The sequence below is a fragment of the Hemibagrus wyckioides genome, linkage group LG07, assembly GCF_019097595.1.
Source record: "Hemibagrus wyckioides isolate EC202008001 linkage group LG07, SWU_Hwy_1.0, whole genome shotgun sequence".
In the NCBI taxonomy this organism is placed as follows: Eukaryota; Metazoa; Chordata; class Actinopteri; order Siluriformes; family Bagridae; genus Hemibagrus; species Hemibagrus wyckioides.
The window spans coordinates 15,735,046-15,754,250 of record NC_080716.1 but is presented as its reverse complement, the minus strand read 5'-3'; the positions used below and the strand labels follow the sequence as shown (position 1 = coordinate 15,754,250).

Here is a 19,205-nt window from a genome sequence, read left to right as displayed (position 1 = left end):
TTTGACACTTTCACACAAAGAAACTCACAACTGAGAGATGATACACAGAGTAGTCAAGTAGTGGTCAAGGCTGTAATCAATGACCCAACAACGGCAGCTTGTGCAGCAACCTTCTGATGAGTCTTAATCACTGAGAAAGAGGCTTTAAAGCAAAGACTGGCACAGAAGATCCTGGCTGGCAAGAGATGAGAGATTGTGAATACTGTACAATGAGAGAAGATTTGGCATCTGATGGCTGCCCACATAGCACGACCCGATCCTTCGTCACCATGCCAAAACTGACATTACAAAACTGCTCACACTGTACAATATCTCACAATGCAGGTGATGCAACTGTCACAGTGTCATCAGTCACTACTTTATGAAAATGTTGACAGCCAGGCAGTGCTCAGTTTTTTTTTTGTGCAAAATTTAATGTACTGACATTTCAACAGAAAAGGCCAAGCAAAAGAATATACACTGATCAGGTATGACTGTAAAACCATCTCCCTTGTGCCACCAAATCAGCTCTGAACCATCGATGCATGGACTCCACAAGACCTCTGAAGGTGTGCTGTGGTATCTGGCACCAAGACATTAGTAGCAGTCCTGTAAGTTGCGGCTTCCATGGATCAGAAATTATCCTTGTCATGATTCTCAACACATTCCTAAACAATTTTTTGCAGTGTGGCAGGGCAGCATAATCCCGTTGAAAGAGACCACTGCTATTAGGAAATACTGTTGACATGATGTGTTGTACTTGGCCTGCAACAATGTTTTGGAAGGTCATATGTGTCAGTAACATACACATGAATGCCAGGACCCAAGGTTTCCCCGCAGAATGTTGCCTAGAGCATCACCCTGCCTCTTCCGACTTCCCTTCTTCCCATAGTGCATCCTGGTGCCATCATTTCCAGAGGTAAGAATTCACCTTCTTCTATGCTACTGTGCCCATTGTAGGTGCTTTCGGTAGTAGACAGCGGTCTACTAGGTATTCTGTGGGATCAGACCAAACAGGCTAGCCTCCATTCCCCAAACACATCACTGATCCTTGGGAGCTTATCACCTTGTTGCTAGTTCACCGGGTGTCCTAACCACTGCATACCAGAAATACCTCACAAGACCTGCTGTTTTGGAGATAATCTGTCATCAAGTCATCACAATTTAGTCCTCAATCAAAGTCCCTCAGATCCTTACGCTTGCCCATTTTTCCTGCATCCAACACATCAACTTCGAAAACTGACTGTTCACTTGCTGCCTAATATATCCCACCCCTTGACAGGTGCCACTGTAACGAGATAATCAATGTTATTCACTTCACCTTTCAGTGGTTTAATGTTATGGCTGATAGATGTAGACACATAGCATGCTGTTTCCACTGTTCAATTAGTGTCGCTTCCATCACCACAGTGGTTTGGTGATCTTTTTTTCCTCCTAGTAACAAGATTGCCATTGGATCAAATTTGTGAAACAAGCTGGAAACTTGCCATGTACATCCTCAGCATGTGAAAATTGTACAGAGCTACTATAATGTTCAACATGACCTCTGACAGCTCTGTGGAACACATTTATCAGCCTTACCTTACACACTGTGTGATGTGATTTTCAAGCTACATGCAAGTGAGCCACAATTAGGCAGCCAATAAAAAACACTGAGTGTCAGCAAACCTGGGTTTACAATGTATGGTTTTCAGTGAGGTTTTATACTCACAGATAAATATCATGAAAGATATGTTGTTTGCCATTGGTGGTCTTAGAAAGCATAATGTGACAAAGCCGACAACAACAGCATTGCAACACAAAGTTGAACACAAACAGAAATCTCAATGTGTGTGACTGCTGCTATGATCATCACCATAAAAACCACAAGCAGGCAGATGACACAAGATTACATGAAAATCAAGGGACAGCTACCAAAACAGTAGTGGAAACAAAAACTTAAGTGAAACATGGGATGTAAAAGAAAAGCTTTGTTCAACTTGTTCAGCAGCAGTGGGAATGTCAATTTAACGTCTCATCACAGTTCTGCCATGACAGGACAAAGTAGGACACAGCATGGATGAAACAGAGGATGAATTACAGCTTCCAGGTATATGGCTAGTTACTTAGAAAGCAAATGCTCTTCTCAAACACGTTCAAGTTTACTTCCCATTATGAGTTTATTTACCAAGATGACATTATTTTATACTTCTCAGTTGAAGAGCTACAAGCCCATGCTGCATGATGTGTTGTAAGTGTGCTGATTCATGTTGCAAGCAGTCATTTTCTTTAATTGCAGGTCTATCTGTAGAGGATGGAAAACGTTATTGTGTAGTCTATTACAGAACTCAGCCAGCATTTTATTGGGATCATCACATAAATTGTGACAAGTAATAATCGTAAAAGACTATATTTGCACAGTCTAAACCTGAGGGAGGGACACCATGCAATCTCATGCACATTTGTTGAAGAATATCATAGCCTGAGATCCACTGATGGGCCAAATATCCTATACTCACCATGAATATTAGCTTTACTAATACTATTATGATTATTATTTCTCTGTTTTGTTGTGCAAGTGTGTGGATTTTATGTATGGCTGTAACGTTTATGTATGTACTGTATGTGTGTACACATATGAATCATCTGTGCTTATTTACTTGCACTGCTTGCTTTGCTTATGATGTAGTTTGTGCTAAAGCTCTTTTGAATAGAATATAATTATCTACCCTACACATCAGACTGTAAACAAGCCAACTGTTTCTGAATAAAAGTGAACAGATGAGTGGTGATATGGAAATGTATTCATATTCATATAAACATTCGAGTGTCATCTAACTCCCATGTCACTGTGCGCTATTTTAAACACCATTGATTTTGGGTAATATTTACGTTCATTCTGAATGCATGATGCACAGCAGTCTAGAGCAATGCTCTGCAAATACTGTGGATCTGCATATAAAGAAAATGAAACATAGCATTACGAACATTTTCCCTTCTATATCTTTAAGGTGTTTTACCATTTTATCTGGTTTCTGTTTTGACAATATTGAAACTATTGTGTTAAAAAATAATAACTGGAGGAGCAGGTTTTATCTCTTGCCTGAGCATCATTGTTTCATGATCAGGAAAGGAAAATCATTTAAAAATGGAGTGTACGTAACATTATCCTAGCTAGCTATTAGTTTTGTCAATGCTGATAGATTCTTTTAGGATATAGTCCTCTCCAAAAGTATTGGAATGACAAGGATAATTCTTCTTATGTTTTTGCTGTACACTAAAGACATTTGGGTTTCCAAAAAGATACAGCTCTGGAAAAAAAAATAAACAAATAAGAGACCACTGCCCAATCTCCAGATTTGAACCCTATTGAAAACCTCTGGAATGTCATCAAGAGGAGGATCATGGTCACAAACCATCAAGCAAAGCTGAGCTGTTTGCTTTTTTGCAAAAAGAGTGGTATAAAGTTCCCCAACAGCAATGTGAAAAACTGGTGGAGAGCATGGAGCCAAAACGCATGCAAATCCAATATTATCGAAGGGGACTGTAATAATGTTGTTATTATTACCTATAACAATTCCATGAATACATTTTATATTAATGTTATATTTATATATAATATTATCATATAATATATTGCAGTATCTTCTATATGATACAGTAATACAGTATGCTTTGTGAAATGACAATTTCATCAAATCCATTGATTTTGGTGTATGTTACTAGGTTTCTATAAAGATAAAGAAGTTTCTCTATTGCTGATTTCTAAATGGGTCCAGTTTACACACATTTCTCTTATTAATCTTTGTTCCCTTTTCCTAATGTTGTTGTCTCACTCTGACATAATGTTTCTTCAAAAAAGTGCCAATGTGGCATTGGATATTTATTAGGTTGACTTCCTCCTTCCTGATAATGGACTGGTGTTTGTTTACAAAGGTGCTCCAAAATAATTTAGACAATTAAGTCTTGTCCCACTAGATTGCCATACCAACCTGACAAGGACTCTGGCTTGCATTCCCTGTTAATCTAATTAATTGCTGCTTACACACAAAGGTAAACAATCACTGGGAAAAAATAATTACTGTAATAAAACACACTGAATGGCAGAACAGTAGCACAACAGTTAGTATTGCTGTGTCACAGTCTTAGGGTACCTGGTTTAATCCTGAGTTAAGTAGCATTTGTCACATATACAGTACTGCATAGTGAAATTCTTTCTTCGCATATCCAATCCTTGGAGTTGGGGTCAGAGTGCAGGGTCAGCCATGATGCAGCACCCCTGGAGCAGGGTGGGTTAGGGGCCTTGCTCAAGGTTGGTGCTTGGTGCTGCTGGGCCTTGAACCCCAATCGTCTGGTGAATGGCCCAGAGCCTTAGCCACTTGTGCTACCACCACCCTTACTTACTGTCTGTGTGGATTTTTGCATATTTTCTCCACATCTCTCATCCAGATTTACTGGTTTCCTCCCTCTTTCTAAAAACATGCTGGTTGTTGCCCTTTGGGTAAATCCATGTGCAAATGTGTATGTACGGTTCCTGGCATTGCACTGGTATGCCAGCCATAATGTATATCCTTCTTTCATACAGTGTTCCTAGGATAGGCTCCAGATCCACAGCAGCCCTGACCAGGATAAAGTCTTATTGAAAGGGAATGAATGAATGAATGAATGAATGAATGAATGAATGAATGACATTGATATGCCTTGTCCTTAATGGTCCTACTTTTGAAAATAAATATATGAATAAGCATACGTAATGGATTTTATAGCATTTGACCACTAGGGCCAGCAAACCCTGTGTCTTCAGTATCTCCGCTGGACAGGTCCCCAAGGGTGAAAAAATGGAGTGCCTGTCTCTTTAAGAGATGTCTAGCGTGTGAAACCCGCTTCTCCGCCTCTGTTGCTGTGTGGGCGTGGTTATCCCTGGTTTCTCCGCCCCCGATTCAGGAAGCCGGTGAGAGCAGCACTGTGAGAGTGAGACAGACTATACATACACACACACACACACACACGCGCGCGCGCTCGAGCTGTTCCAGTCTGCCGCTGCCGTTTAGTCTGATGAACTTGCCTGATACCTGGACGGAATGTTCAATTAGCTTTTCTTTTTGGACTAAATGTCTTTTTGTTTTCACACAGACAGCACGCATCCGATTTTAGTCTAAATTCACGAATTTTTTTAGAAAGTGCTTCCTTTTTCTTTTCATCCTGACCATTAATATGATTTTTATTGTGACTGTTCACACATTGAAACAAAAGTGGATTTAATCCCATCGCTCCAAGATGCTCCTGGTCTCCCAGCGGCTAGATTCACCTCGCATGGACCCATTAGTAAGTGAATGAGTTTGTAATTGCTCTTGTCGAGTACCAGCTTTCTTTTGATGTGATGTGCGTGTGGTGTAAGACAGAGTAATGACAGCCGAGAAGGCTAATTGAAGCTATTTAAACTTCACCCTGCTGCTGCTGCCACTGCGATCCCTCACATCCTGTGCTTCTCACACAGTGGATGTGGAATTAAACTTTGTGGTGAAGTGGATTGTTCAGCTTTGCTGTTAATGATGGTTGAAAACTTGAAGTGAGAAATCTGTGTGTGTGTGTGTGTTTGCTTGCGTGCGCGCTAGATAAGGCTGGGACGGTGCATTAAAGATTAACCCGCGCCGTCTCACGCACCTTCAGCACACGTTATTAAGTCCCTTATTGGCGTGATCACCGACTTGGTTGGACTATTTAACATTGCTGTGGAATCAAAGGCTCTCTAAGGAGCCAGCTTCCTGGTCCTTAGGAGATCTGTCATGTAGATGCTTAAACAATTGCCCCATAGTCATAGAACCGTGTAGTGGATCATTAATGTAATGCGACTCGGCGATTGATTGCGAGACTGAAACCCCACGCGCTGGTTAAAGCAGCGGTGTGGTCTGTTTGTGGGAATAAAATGAGGTCTATTGGAGGAGGAATGGGCGCTCAGCGGGGACGCGCATGGTAACAAAAGCGCACCCGGGCACTGAGGTCAGTACGCAAAATCATCTCACTGTGAGCACCAATGCGATCCTGCCACTGTCGCAACGGTGGCTGAAACGCTTAACAATTAATGTGGATTGCTGTGAGATAAGAGAAAGAGGCTGAAATAGCACTGGCGTGCGGAAACGGGCTACTTCGCTGTCAGTGTGTCTGGGATTAAAACGGAGCTATACTACAAGACCTGGTGAGATTAAAGCACGAGGCATAAGAACAAGCATCTGTATCTCAACATCTCTAGCACACAAAAAAAAATCAGCTGCTCTTAAATGGGTTAAACGTACGCGCGCGCGAGCCTGCGTGTGTGTGTGTGTGTGTGTGCGCGCGCGCGCGAGCATGCGTGTGTGTGTGTGTGTGTGTGTGTGCGCGCGCGCGCAAGGCGGGTGGTGGAGGTGGGGGCTGCGTCTGTCGCTCAATAATCTCAGCCAATTAACTAAAGAGGAATGCTCCGCGTCAGAAGTGATGTGGGAAACGCCTCCATCGCTTTGTTATTCTGACTTTCTCTAACGAGTCTCTGAAATCACTTAAGCTTTATGGACAGTGACAGTAGATTACAGACTTTCCTCTTTAATCTCTCTCGAATCTGTTTTCTGGCATTCGTGCAAATTGAAGAAACTCCCCGGCGCTTATCATTGTAGCACATGGCGGTGGAACAAACTGGACAGGATGTGATTAGTGGAAATGATTAATGGAGCTGGACTTTCAGAGACACTTGACCAGAAGCTGACCAGGAGTGCGTGGGATCTCGAGCTGTGTTTTGTTTTGTTTTTCCCTAAAATAGCCACAGCTTTCTTTAAGCTATTAATGGGGTAGCCTAATGATTTTTTTTATACTGAAGCCTGCGTTCTGACGCTTTATTAATGTTTATGAATATTCATAAGCTCTTTGACCCCTTCGCCACCCTGGCTTATGGTGTTTAATGACCGATGAAGCGCTCTCTGGTCGTTAACCTTAGTGGAGAGCACTGATGCAGACTGTGTAGAAGCACTCTCTGGTCTGCCGCAAAGACATGAAACCAACATCCGGTAGTTTTTCCGTAACTATATTATATGTGTGTATTGCCCCGCGGGGACAGAAGTAGTTTTTTTTTTAAGGTGATGACTGTTTGCATGTCTCCGCTGTGATAAAACGCTTGCAGCGGTTATTGAAGGGGAATTCCACCGGTCTTTCAAAATGGAAGAATAATTGCTTTGTCAGAAAGTCATGCAGATTTTCTTCAAGAAGAAAGAGTTCACCCTGTTTGTGATAGAAACCTACAACACACAGAACAACTTCATTTTTCTCACTGGGCACAGCAGGTGTCAGAGATTTCAACTGTAAGATTAATAATGTTAAAACACCAAGAATGACCAACAGTGTTTAAGGGGAAAATGTTCATAACCATTCGGCAATCTGTTCTGAGTTAATAGAGACTTTCAAGCCCATAGAAGCAATTTTACAGAGTATTTCTTCTGAGTAGTATATGTAACGCTTATAAAGATCCAATATTCCTAACCGGTGTGTGCCTGTATTTCTGTTCTGAGGTAGTTTAAAGTTTCTGTAAGCAATTTTAAGAACACAAAGAGATATTTCCTGGAGGTCCTAGGATCTATAAGAGAAACAAAAAAACCTAATAGTACTATTTAAACACAGTCAACACCAATTGCCAACAGCCTTTAAGGCACAAGTCAGTGTATTCATAGCCATTTTGTATAATAACTTTGTGGTCTAAGTCAGAGCTTAAAGATTTTAAAGCTACTGTAAGCAATTTTAGTGACATGTTGGTTAAATTGATTGACATCCTGAAGACTATCACTAAAAAGAGAAGTTCTATGACTGCCACTGGATCTGTTAATGGAAAAGCTAATATTGAAACACATTCTGGCAGTATTAACCGAAGCTATAAATGAACTGGAAGTAAGACATTAGCTTGATGGAATAGAGGCCTATGATTATAGCAGAGTTATTGATATAGCTTATGGAAAGAAAGGAAGAGAAGGCTGATGTTTGCTTGGAAGTTCCAGTATAAGTCATTTCTTTGCTGACAATGACTTCCAAACTTCCAAACCACCTTTGGATGGAGGTTTGTTTGGAAGGCGTGGGATTGTAAGGAGGGTAAGACTCATACACTGGCTAAGTCTGGAAGAATGTAAGATGAATCGCTAACATCACTTACATCATCTTAAAATGACTGGCTACTTTCCCTGCTATCGTGAGCCATCATTACTTTCTCTAAAATTGTGGACTCTTCAAGAAATATACCTGATTACATTTGTTTAGCTCTTACTTAGAGAATTAGGCAAAAAAAAAACAACAGTATAATGTATACAGTTGAATGATTTTGTGATTGTATTTATCATTATGGGATCCAACCATCTTAAGTGACTTTTCTAAAGCATGCATCACTTTGTGATTGCTGGAGGCAGCCAATTTAAAAAGCAATGGTCAACATGCTTTGTTTTTTTTCCAACACAGGAAGCAACATCTGCTTGCAAAATCACACAGATTACGTGCTAAATTAATCAGACAGCAGAGACAGTTTGACAGAGACAGCAGGTAGAAAAGCAGAGTTTCAGACAGACATTTGAAAAAGAAATAACAGAATAGGAAAAGGAAAGAATTACACCTTCTCTCCATTTGAACAAAATGTTGCCTGAATAGGGCTGAAGGGTGTGTGGTGCTGGTAAAACATTGTATAGTGGGGATGCTGTAAATTAATTAACCTTTCAGGCTGATCTGAGCTTAGCTGTGGCTTTGGGGAGTTGGAGGTGGTGTTTGGCAGTTTCTACCTTGCATTTACATTTAATTATTTGGCAGACACTTTTATCCATCGAGACCCACAAAAGCGTGCGAATAGCTGAAAGCCAGCAAATTTAAGAAGGTAATGAGTCATAATGGGAGAGACTAGAAACTGCTGAAAAAAAAGTCGAAAAGCTGACTAGAAAAGCTGACTCATGGATGTAAACATTGCAAAGGTGATTACACTTGTAAAGTGGATAAGGCAAAACATAATTAGTCTATTGTCTTTATTATTATTTTTATTATTGTTGTTGTTGGCATCAGTTTGATCCTGAGCTCGTTTGGTGTCTGTGACGAGTTTTAAACGTTTTTGTATTGTTTGCGTGGGTTTCCTCTAAGTTCTCCAGTTTCCTCCTACGGACCAAAAGCATGCGCTAATTGGTTCTTAGGTGTTGGGTGTACGCATTCTGCTTTGCATGGAAAAGGCAGTCTTGCACCAAGTGTTCCCAGGATAGGTTATGGATCCTCTGGGACCCTGACCAGGATAAATCAGTTACTGGAGACGAGTGGATGGTTTCTAATTATTATTATCCTTCCATTCATCTGTTCTGTAGCATTTCTCCAACACATGGTCACAGGAAACTTGAGTCAATCCCAGGGTCTGGAGGCACAAGGTGGGGGGACACCCTGGACTGGTCCATCACACACACACACACACACAGACTTGTGTGTTGTTAATATGATTATTATTTCAAGCTTTCCTAAGCCAGTTTGAAAGTTCAATTAAATACAATGTAGTGTCTGTTTTCTGTTGAACTCCACCCTACACTACACCCACGGTAAGTTTTCCCCGCACCGGATCTTTCTGCTCTTGTCGATTTGAACTGATCTCCGGCCAAATTAGTTCAGAGCGCTTTGAAGTCGCAGCTGAAGGGGGGGAAACAGGCTGGAGTTCTCGGCGGTGCCGTGCTTAGATCCCTTTCAGAGCTCACTGACACCGGCAGCACAGCCGCCACCGTAACGGGAGAGCGGCCGTACTAATGCCTTTGCGCATACACTTGGATCCACCTCAAAGTTGCGTCGGAATTGAAAACAACAGAGGCGCGCAAACTTTGGTCTCGCCGGCGGTCTTAAAGCATGAGATCAGCGAGAGGTTAGGAATGCGACGCTTTTCTTTCAAAGACGCCGCCATAACCCAAATCAAAAGCGCGAAAATCTTCAAAGCTCGGAGCATCCAGAACAAAACAGTCCGTGCTCCTCCGTCCTCCACTTTAACGCTGTCAGGCTGAGTGACGGCTTTGGATCACCTTCCCACTTTTTTTTTTTTGCTTCAGGAAAAGAAGAGACAGAGATTTTGCTGATGCGCAGCGGAGAAACATATGCTGCATGCTTGGGAGTGGGAGACAGAGGGATAGCAGGGGGTAAGGACATGATGAAGAGAGGGAGACATGGGAGAACGATGAGGAAGAGTGTCCTTGAATAATTATGTTACGTACAAATAGCATTATGCCCACCTAATATTGGTGTTGGTCTCCCTTTTTCTGCCAAAAAGGTGCTGACCCGTCATTCTGACAACTTTCTATCAGAACCAGCATTAACTTCTTCAGCAGTTTGATCAACAGTAGCTCGTCTGTTGGATCGGATCACACGGGCCAGCCTTCGCTCCCCACGTACATCAATGAGCCTTGGCCGCCCATGACCCTGTCGCCGGTTCATGGACCCCTTTTACCACTGCAGACTGGGAACATCCCACAAGAGCTGCAGTTTTGGAGATGCTCCTTACACTCAAATCCTTATGCTTGTCCATTTTTCCTGCTTCTAACACATCAACTTTGAGGACAAAATGTTCACTTGCTGCCTAATATATCCCACCCACTAACAGGTGCCATGATGAGGAGGTGATCAGTGTTGTTCACTTCACCTTTCAGTAGTCGTAATGTTACTCCTGATCGGTGTATGTTATAAGAAGTAAAAGCCCCAAGAAGGAACGTCTACTGGTCATCTTGCACAAGACTTCTTGCCAGGAAATTATATATAAGTATTTTTGTAACCTCACGTGGCTTATTTCCAGTTGAGGAATTCAGTACTGAAACTACTGTAGAAGCACAATGTCTTGTAGTTGACTGTGTGGAAAATATTTACAAAAAACTTTCCAAGTCTTCACAGTTAGAGTGAAATTTAATCCGCTGACCAGTGTAATGTTTACTTTTCTCAAGATGCTACACTTCATTTTCTCTCTGATTGTTTTGTTAAACACTATGAGAATGAAGGATTTCGTCTTTCCAGTGACAAGATACTTGTCATCATGTTAATAGCATCTTTGTTTACTTTACTAATAGTTGTTATTGGAGCCGTGAAGTGAGCAAAAGTAAGGATTTGGCACTCACCCTGAGAACCCCATGAAATAAATGTCACATTTTTACAAGAGCCTTTACATCATCAACCATTTTGAATATCTGGGAAGCACACCGCTTTCACTTCTGTCAAAAATGCCCTGTTTCAGTGGAAACCTTTTATTCTATTGCACTAAAGTACTTCCTGGATTTTCCATATTTCAAAAATGCATAGCATTTGTTCACAGACGAGCGAACACAATGGTGTGTGATAAGCTGTCTGACTTTCCACACTATATTACATGAAATAATTAGCAAATTTCTCCCAGGTTCTTTGGAACACACACACACACACACACACAAGACACAGCACCTAAGCAGTTTCACAGACCAGAAATAAATAGTTCAGTCTTCAGATGAACAGTAGAGGGAGAAGAAAAGGAAAAAGAGAATGAGAAGGAAAAAGAAAATGGCTGTTAACCTATGGAGCAAGATGCTCATGTTTTCCTGCTATCATTCTGGAGTGTAGACCCAACTTTCCATCAGAGTGAACACGTGTGCATGTGAGTGAGGGGAAGAGAGAGAGAGAGAGAGAGAGAGAGAGGACGTGTGTGAGTGCGTCAGTGTGACTATCAGGCAACCCTCACCAGGAAATAACAGTGTTGCCTAGGGATGAAAAACAAACAGGAGTCACATACCAAATATAAGATTGTGTGTTTTCCTTTCCTGACTCTAGGACTGTGCCGAAAAAAACAGGGACCAAAAAGAGCGGCGTCTAAACCAAAACCCACCCTCACTGACTCTGAGCTGAACTCATCCTCAGTGCTGACTCGGACACAAACCTACTTCGTACTACCGACTCTCAGTGTGCGTTCAGTCATGTTGCTAGCTGCTCAGGAGGTAGCTTATCAGCTCTTAAAGCTTGTTTCAGATAAGTAGGAGAGAAGAGAAAACAAAGATAGCACAGTGAACAGCTTTGCGTGTCTATTTCATCAATCTGTTGTCAGGAAACCTTGTACTTTCCTTCTGGGGAAAAAATGGAGGAAGTAACACTGGCTTCATCTATTTTGTGCATCCACCTGTATCAGCTCCCAGTGAAAAATGGCTTGCTTTTTTTTCCCCCTCACAATATAAAGCGGCATAACAGAAGCACAGTGTGATTAGATGTGGATTAGATGTGATTAGATTAGTGTAGAGAGGCATCAAAACAGGAATTATTCCTTTGTTGCTGATCTTTAGCCTCCAATCATCCATCGACTGCGCAGCGCCATATGAGCCGAACATCTGCTGTGCCTCATTGCCTAAAGGAACGTTCTATGTCTGAAACATCACCCACATATTAATTTCACAGATTCATTTAATTGCAGTGGAGGCTTTAATCGAGTGGATCTTTAGGCAGTGGGAATGTGATCTACATTTCTCTAGACTGTATCTTGTCTGGTGACTTTCCTGATTACTTTTATTTATTTATTTTTTCCTTGTCTCAGATTTTATTAAGTATGTTATCTCTTGGTTAGTCTTTGAGACTGCGTACAGGAAGTCAGTCTTTAATGACATTTTCTCTATCAGAATGATTCTGACTCTCCTTAAAGGCTGATTCAAATAAGCTTGGATTTAGAAGCAGCTGAAGATCTTTATAGTATTGACATATTAAAAGGCAGATTATCCGAATGGAAATGTTGGATGTTCAGTTCAATTCAGTTTAGTTTTATATGTGTAGTGCTTTTAACAATGGACAATGTCATAAAGCAGCTTTACAAGGACATATATAATAAATATATATTATATTATACACACCATTTTGTGTCATATATATATGTCCTTAACAATTACTAACACATATTTTACTGTTTTTCTCTACCAGCATCTCAAATCAAGTTGTACTTTATAGATTGTATAACAGCCCTGTGTAGTGTGTAATATATAATAAAAAGGTTGCCTTTTATTCAGCCTCACTGTGAAAAATGAGGCTTTTTTTTAAATATTGAAATGCAAAATGTTTCAGCAACAAGAAAGCATTGCTGAAAATCAGACACATTACTCCCTATGACATGATGCTGGAGTTTATGCGTATACATATGAACACGTAGTGCTGTGCTGCTGCTAATCTTTGTTCTGCTGCTATATAAAACAGTAGGCTTGTTAACATGAAGCTACGCTGGAGTGATTAAGGATTGTTGGAATTGACATGTCCTTCCTGTCTTATGCTGTATGGTGTAAAACTGTCAGTCATCAGCTAAACCCTGCTATGATTTGGGTCACATGCACAGCCTGAAAGCCCCCCCCACCCCTCATCCCACAGCTTTACATCCTTCTCTCTCTCTCCTCCTCTATGAAAAAGCGTTGCATCATTGTCATGCAACATGTACTGCAGACCTTTGTTGTGATTTCCACCTTGCATCATCATACACACACACTCACACACACACACACACAGACGAATTGGGTGGCGAGGCTGTAGGTAGCAGAGAACTTTGTGTAATTTTGCACTGGGTGAGAGGGAGACAGATATTGTGATGAAATTGAGTGTAACCGAGGGGAAAGGGATACAGAATGGCTTTGGTCTATATGTGTGTGTGTGTGTGTGTGTGTGTGTGTGAGAGAGAGAGAGAGAGTATTACATTAAAAGGGTATATATATATATATATTTTTTTTTTCTGCAACAAGACATCCTACAACATAAGGAAGAGAAAGAATTTTTTTTTTTCATATTGGCCAAGCAGTTTCCCAGGGTGAGATCAGAGATGTGAGGTAAAATGAGAAGGGTGAATGAGAACTGAGAGGATCTAAAATCTGCTCAGAGGATTGGAGGAAGTTATAAAGGCAAAGGTCATGCAAGTTATTTGAGAATATTTATATCACATTCAGAAAAGGAAATGAACTGGTATCATTTTCGCTTTTGATATCCTAACACAATATTCGGCCATTTTTGTTAATAAAGTGGTAACCTCCTCTTCTTGTAGTTATAAGTCTCGGACTGTCGAGTCGTTTACTAAAAACCAAAACCTGACCACAAAAAGTGAAAGTACAAAACTAACCCAAAAAACAAATTATTATTCTGCTGCACAAACCTCAGAAGCGCTCATGTCATTTGAGTTTAATCTGATAAACACCTTCGTGTTAGATGCACTTGCAGGACAGTGGATTCTACTGAAGCACTCAAACTCGCATTTGCACACACACGCACACACACACGAGAGACAACTCGGCTTTCATCTGTGGTCCAAAGTAGCATTACCCAGAATTCCTGGCCCCGACATAATGCACTGATTCCCAGAAGCAGCTGTCGTAGTAACCTTGGCAGCTTTTCACAAGTTGTGATCTTTTTTCCCCTCTTCTGCTTTCTGAGTGATACAAATGGAATTGAACGTAAATTATTAATTAGCAGAAATGGTAGGGGAATGTGTTTATTTATTCATACACAAAGACAGACATTTTGTCTATAAGTTTATTCGGTTAGAGAAGAAAAACTATACGGTCTGTAGGCTAGAATTGCAAGGGTGTGTGTGTGTGTATGTGAGAGAGAGAGCCTTCTGCTAATGGTCATGGATTAGGAAATATTACAGATCTGCCTTTTACATTGTTGTCTTGTTGTCTAGGCTGAATGTGGTGTTCTTGGTCACTCCCCACCTCCCAAGTTTCCTCGTGCCATCCATTAACTGTGTGTGTGTGTGTGTGTGCATAAACATAAATAGCAATATCAGAGGCCAAAAACTATGTTGTTTTCTACTTGAAAGGTATCCATGAAGGTTTCTTGTCTGTCCATGAGCTTTTTGTGTGCTTTGCTTGTGCAGCATTTTTTTAAATCCAAAACCTGACTTACTGTTACACCAGTCTACAATTTATTAAGGTTTTTCAATTGAACTTTTCCATAGTTTCTCAGTCACTCATCAGCTACACGTGTGCACATTTTCCTTTCTTTCTCATTTCTCTCTTCTTTCCCTTACTTCCTTTCTTCCTTCCTTCCTCCTTTCCTCCCTTCCTTCCACCCACCCTCCTATTTTTGCGTATGATCCCTATAATTTCTCTCTCGTTCTCACACCACCTTATTTATTCACACGCTTACTCACGCTGGCCCTCGTCCTGGCGCCGCAGTTTGTTTTTTTCTTGTGGTTGTGTGTGTTTGTGTGTGAGGTCAGCTAGAGTATCTCTATGGTAATAGCGTGCGTAGCAGGACAGGGTGTCTGTTTGCACATCCACACTAACAGATTGTGGCACAGGGTTCTCTGTGAGTAACCTGATAGGGCCTTAATGTTGTGCTTTGTGCACCATGGTTAGAGGCTGACTCTGGTTACAATCACACACGCACAGCCTTCCCACATCCGACACCATTCTCTGAGTACTGACCATCTGACCCATCGTGACCCCGGGTCACTAGAAGGGTGGAGTCGATGTAATTGCTATAACTGATTAATAGATGTTCAGGCCTAATAGCGTTTTCATTTAGGCATCGACTCGGGAGCTTCTCGGATAAATAACCGTAATTACTGACTCGTCCTGTTGCCGCGAAGCACTGCGTCGTCAGGCATAGCTGTAACTGGGTAAAAACATCTCTGTGATGTGACTGTTGCTGAGACAAACATGTGGAATTAACATGCTGAAGTCTAAATAAGACATTGTGGGAATATTCACTGTTTCCTGTCTGACTGTGGAGGTGTTCAGCTGAGAGTGGCTCACAAATGGCTTTGACCACAGAAAATAAATAGAAAAGCAGATGGAAACAAGGTTTTTGTCTGAAACAAGAAAACATATTTTGACCACTTGAAGTCTGACAAGGCTGCTGAAAAACTCCTGCTCCTGCTTTCAGTTTGAACTGCTGTACTGTTTACCCAGACTATACTTCATGACTCAGTTCTGGGTGCACTCCTTAACGCACATTAATGTATAGTCCTTACTGTAACACACCTCCCTTCGGTTACTTCTGCTGCTCCTGGCTTCAGTTTACTTGCACTGTTTCAACATTTGCACACACTCTCCTGCAAACATCTACCAAATTCATACTCTCTGACTCACTATAGTCATTCTGCGCTACGTTTCGCTTATAATTCACCTGTCCAGGTGTCCTGTGCTTTGTTGTTAGCTTGTTGATTGTTACTGAACTGGTCCAACCCCACATACCATTGGTGTTGTGTGAATTTTCAATTAAAGGGGTTTTGAAAGATTTAAAATGGCTGTGAATGAATAAATAAACTCATCAGCTTTCCTACTGAGCTTTGTCATGCTTGCCCAAGTTAACTAGGTGAAAAATCAACTAGCAATTTAACTAAAAAAATGTAGCAAGCTAATCATGTGCATTAATACAGACTGAGTAAAGTACTCCTGAAGACCTGAGAGAAGGTGACTTTACATAGCCACGTTTTTAAAATTCTGTCCTGATAATGTCTGTGCTGATGAAGCATCATGTTTGTGCCTTTGACCAAAAGTCAGAAAGTCTTTGCCTAACTTTTAGGGCTATGAGCTGTACTGTTTTCAACAATATCTAAGTTTGAAATCAAACTGAAATGTGAAGTGACTGTATGTTTTGCTAGGAATTAAGTTACACCTTATACAGTCAAAAGTCTCTACAATTTTTTTTAGCAAAATGTTCCATACTTAGTTTCTATCATATATTTTTTTGTTTTCGTATAGCTTGTAACAAAAGCTTTCGACAAAAGAAGAACATACTGAAATAATTCTCTTGGCTGGGTCGGAAAGCTGTCCCAAGGTTGTGTTGAACTTTAACAGGAAACATGGCAAGCACATCACACACCACACTGTTGCCATATTGGGAGCAAAAGTTGGAAGAGACCACTCCATGTGTTTTTCGGAAGAAATGGCAATTGTGCTGAGAATGTTTAGTAAATACAAGTTACAAGTTGCTAAAAATTGTTAATGTATAGAGACTTTTGGGACATAAGTGTACATATGTGATGTTAATATATGAACTCGAGTTCCTTTCAACAGCCAGCTGAGGTAGTTGTTCATGCATGTAGTACTGCAGTATATGAATATATGAACCAATTTGCATATTATGTTTACATATATACATAAACATATCATATACAACGTTCTCTTTTACAAAAGTCAATAGGAAGTAGTTTCTCTTTCAGCGACGGTTGAGTGATGAGTGACATTACAAAAAAATAAACACTAGTTACCATTATATCAACAGCCATCAGGCAACTGTGAATGAAAAACTGCTTGCCTGGATACACAATCTGCTTTCCCAGTTGCCTGAGGTAGTCATTTGTCCAGCTCTGGATGAAGACTGGTGTTTTTCTGGTATAGCTTCACTTATGACAAGCAGTGTAGATAACACAGTGGACAAATAAGCCAATTAGGGCGAATATAAAAACACAGAGAAACTATTTATTGAATACAAAACATCAACATGTTCTCCCTACTGACTAGTGACTTAAGACCAGAGTGTACAAAGCATACGAGTTATGCTAACCAGATATCTCCACATTAGGATAATTGCAGCTCTTGTGTGTGTGTGTGTGTCTGTGTTTCTGCACTGTGTTATTTTTAGAGAACATGGGAATGGCGAGTGGGGAACGCTCATTTTGGCAGAGATATATGTGCTCAAGTGCATGCCACTGATACAGTCCTCATGGAGCACTGGAAACAAAGAGACAGGCACAATGTGTTTGTGTATGTTTTTCTCCCAAGAAAAGGATGTCTGCTTTAGAGAGAGAGAGAGAGAGAGAGAGAGATTTAATCATTTATAAGGCAGTCACACACATCTGTATCTCCACTCCTCTCTGCTGCATTCTTAAGCTGTTACTGGAATATTGAAGCATTTGTTTTCGGAGGCTCTCCATGAAACCTCCAGCATTCATCACTATGTAGCTCATACTTGGACTGGTACAATAACTGTAAAATTTCACTCGGAGGGAAAATATGCTTGAATGTATGCGCGCGTGTGTGTGTGTGCGCGCAGGTGGCAAATTGAGAGGCAGTTTGCTACAGGCTAAGTATCTTTACCTTTAGTCTCAGGAGTCCTACAAACCGCTGATGATGTAATTGAGAAAGGGGTCATTAGGTAAAGCCGAGCTTGCCAATGCCCCAGTGTACGTTTCCACTGGATTATATCCACATAGCATCACTGTTTCCGACTTTATGTTGAGAGAAGTTGGGAAAAAAAAAACAACAGTACACCCCACCAATTTAACAGTGTAATTTAATGGGGTAAAGGTGTACAAGTTGTTGAAAATAAAAGCTTAAACGTTATTGCACAGTGAGAGCAGTTTGTTTAAACAGCTGATGGTGCTAACAATGGAATTAGCAGATCTCAGTTAGCAAATGATATGCTTTTTAACACTCCAGATTATTATTATTTTTTTTACTCTCATTACTGTTTGTTGTTAGCCAACCTGAAATTAATGATTAACATGATTTAAGGTGAATAAGTGAATAAGAGATAAGTGAGATCTGAGGCTCTGACTTTGTGGCTAATCATGTTAGCATGTTTGCTTTGGCACATCATGGGACACAATCCCCTCATGTCAGGATGAAGCAGAATGCTGTAGTGGATAAAGAAGAGTATTTCTCGTATTAGCTGGGTTTTTCTAATAATCTTGCTTCCGTGTCAGTCGCTTATTTTTGTAGCAGACATCAGACCTGCTTTCGTATGTGTTCGTACTCTAACAGTTTTAATTGGCCTAGATTCACTAAACCCTGGAGAGCTCTAAAATGAATTAAAATAGCTTAAGACCACAAAAATAGGGGGCTTCAAAGGTAGTGGATTTTCTTTTGTGCATTTGTGATAAAGCTTACTTCAAAATGAATCCTCTGTCAGTGTCACTATGAGCTGTTGAAGCACAGTGATTTTTTATTTTTCTTTTTGGCAAGATGCTGAGGTAACAGTCATGCTATCAGCTATCAATTTGAAACATTTGTCACAAGCATGATTATTACTGATTTGTGTCAGAGAGACAAGTATCTGCTCAATCTGAATCAAACTAACCACAATCACTCATCTCCGGTTCAGAGCGTCGTTACAAACTAGGCGAATCTCGTTCGCATTACGGTAGGTAGTAAGCTTGGAGATGATTATCTCAGGTGAAATTCTGTGACTGAAACAAAGAAAGTCATTGTCACCCAATCATAAAGATTCACTTTGCCGTGCTCTGTGGTGATAATCCGATAATAATTGGCTTTGAGATGAGCTGTTGACTGTGGCGGGGGAGAGAAGCTGCTGGCTCA

General features: G+C 40.8%; 1 protein-coding gene across 1 annotated transcript in view; it reads left to right on the top strand.

Annotated features, from left to right (window-relative positions):
- Positions 1-4,927: 4,927 nt before the first annotated feature.
- The window catches only part of si:ch73-211e3.1 (mastermind-like domain-containing protein 1), a 65,864-nt gene continuing 51,586 nt past the window's right edge, over positions 4,928-19,205 (top strand). The window contains exon 1 of the mRNA XM_058394952.1: positions 4,928-5,283. Within this exon, the coding sequence (XP_058250935.1) occupies positions 5,236-5,283 (48 nt within the window). The 5' untranslated portion in view covers positions 4,928-5,235. The remainder of the gene's footprint in view (positions 5,284-19,205) is intronic.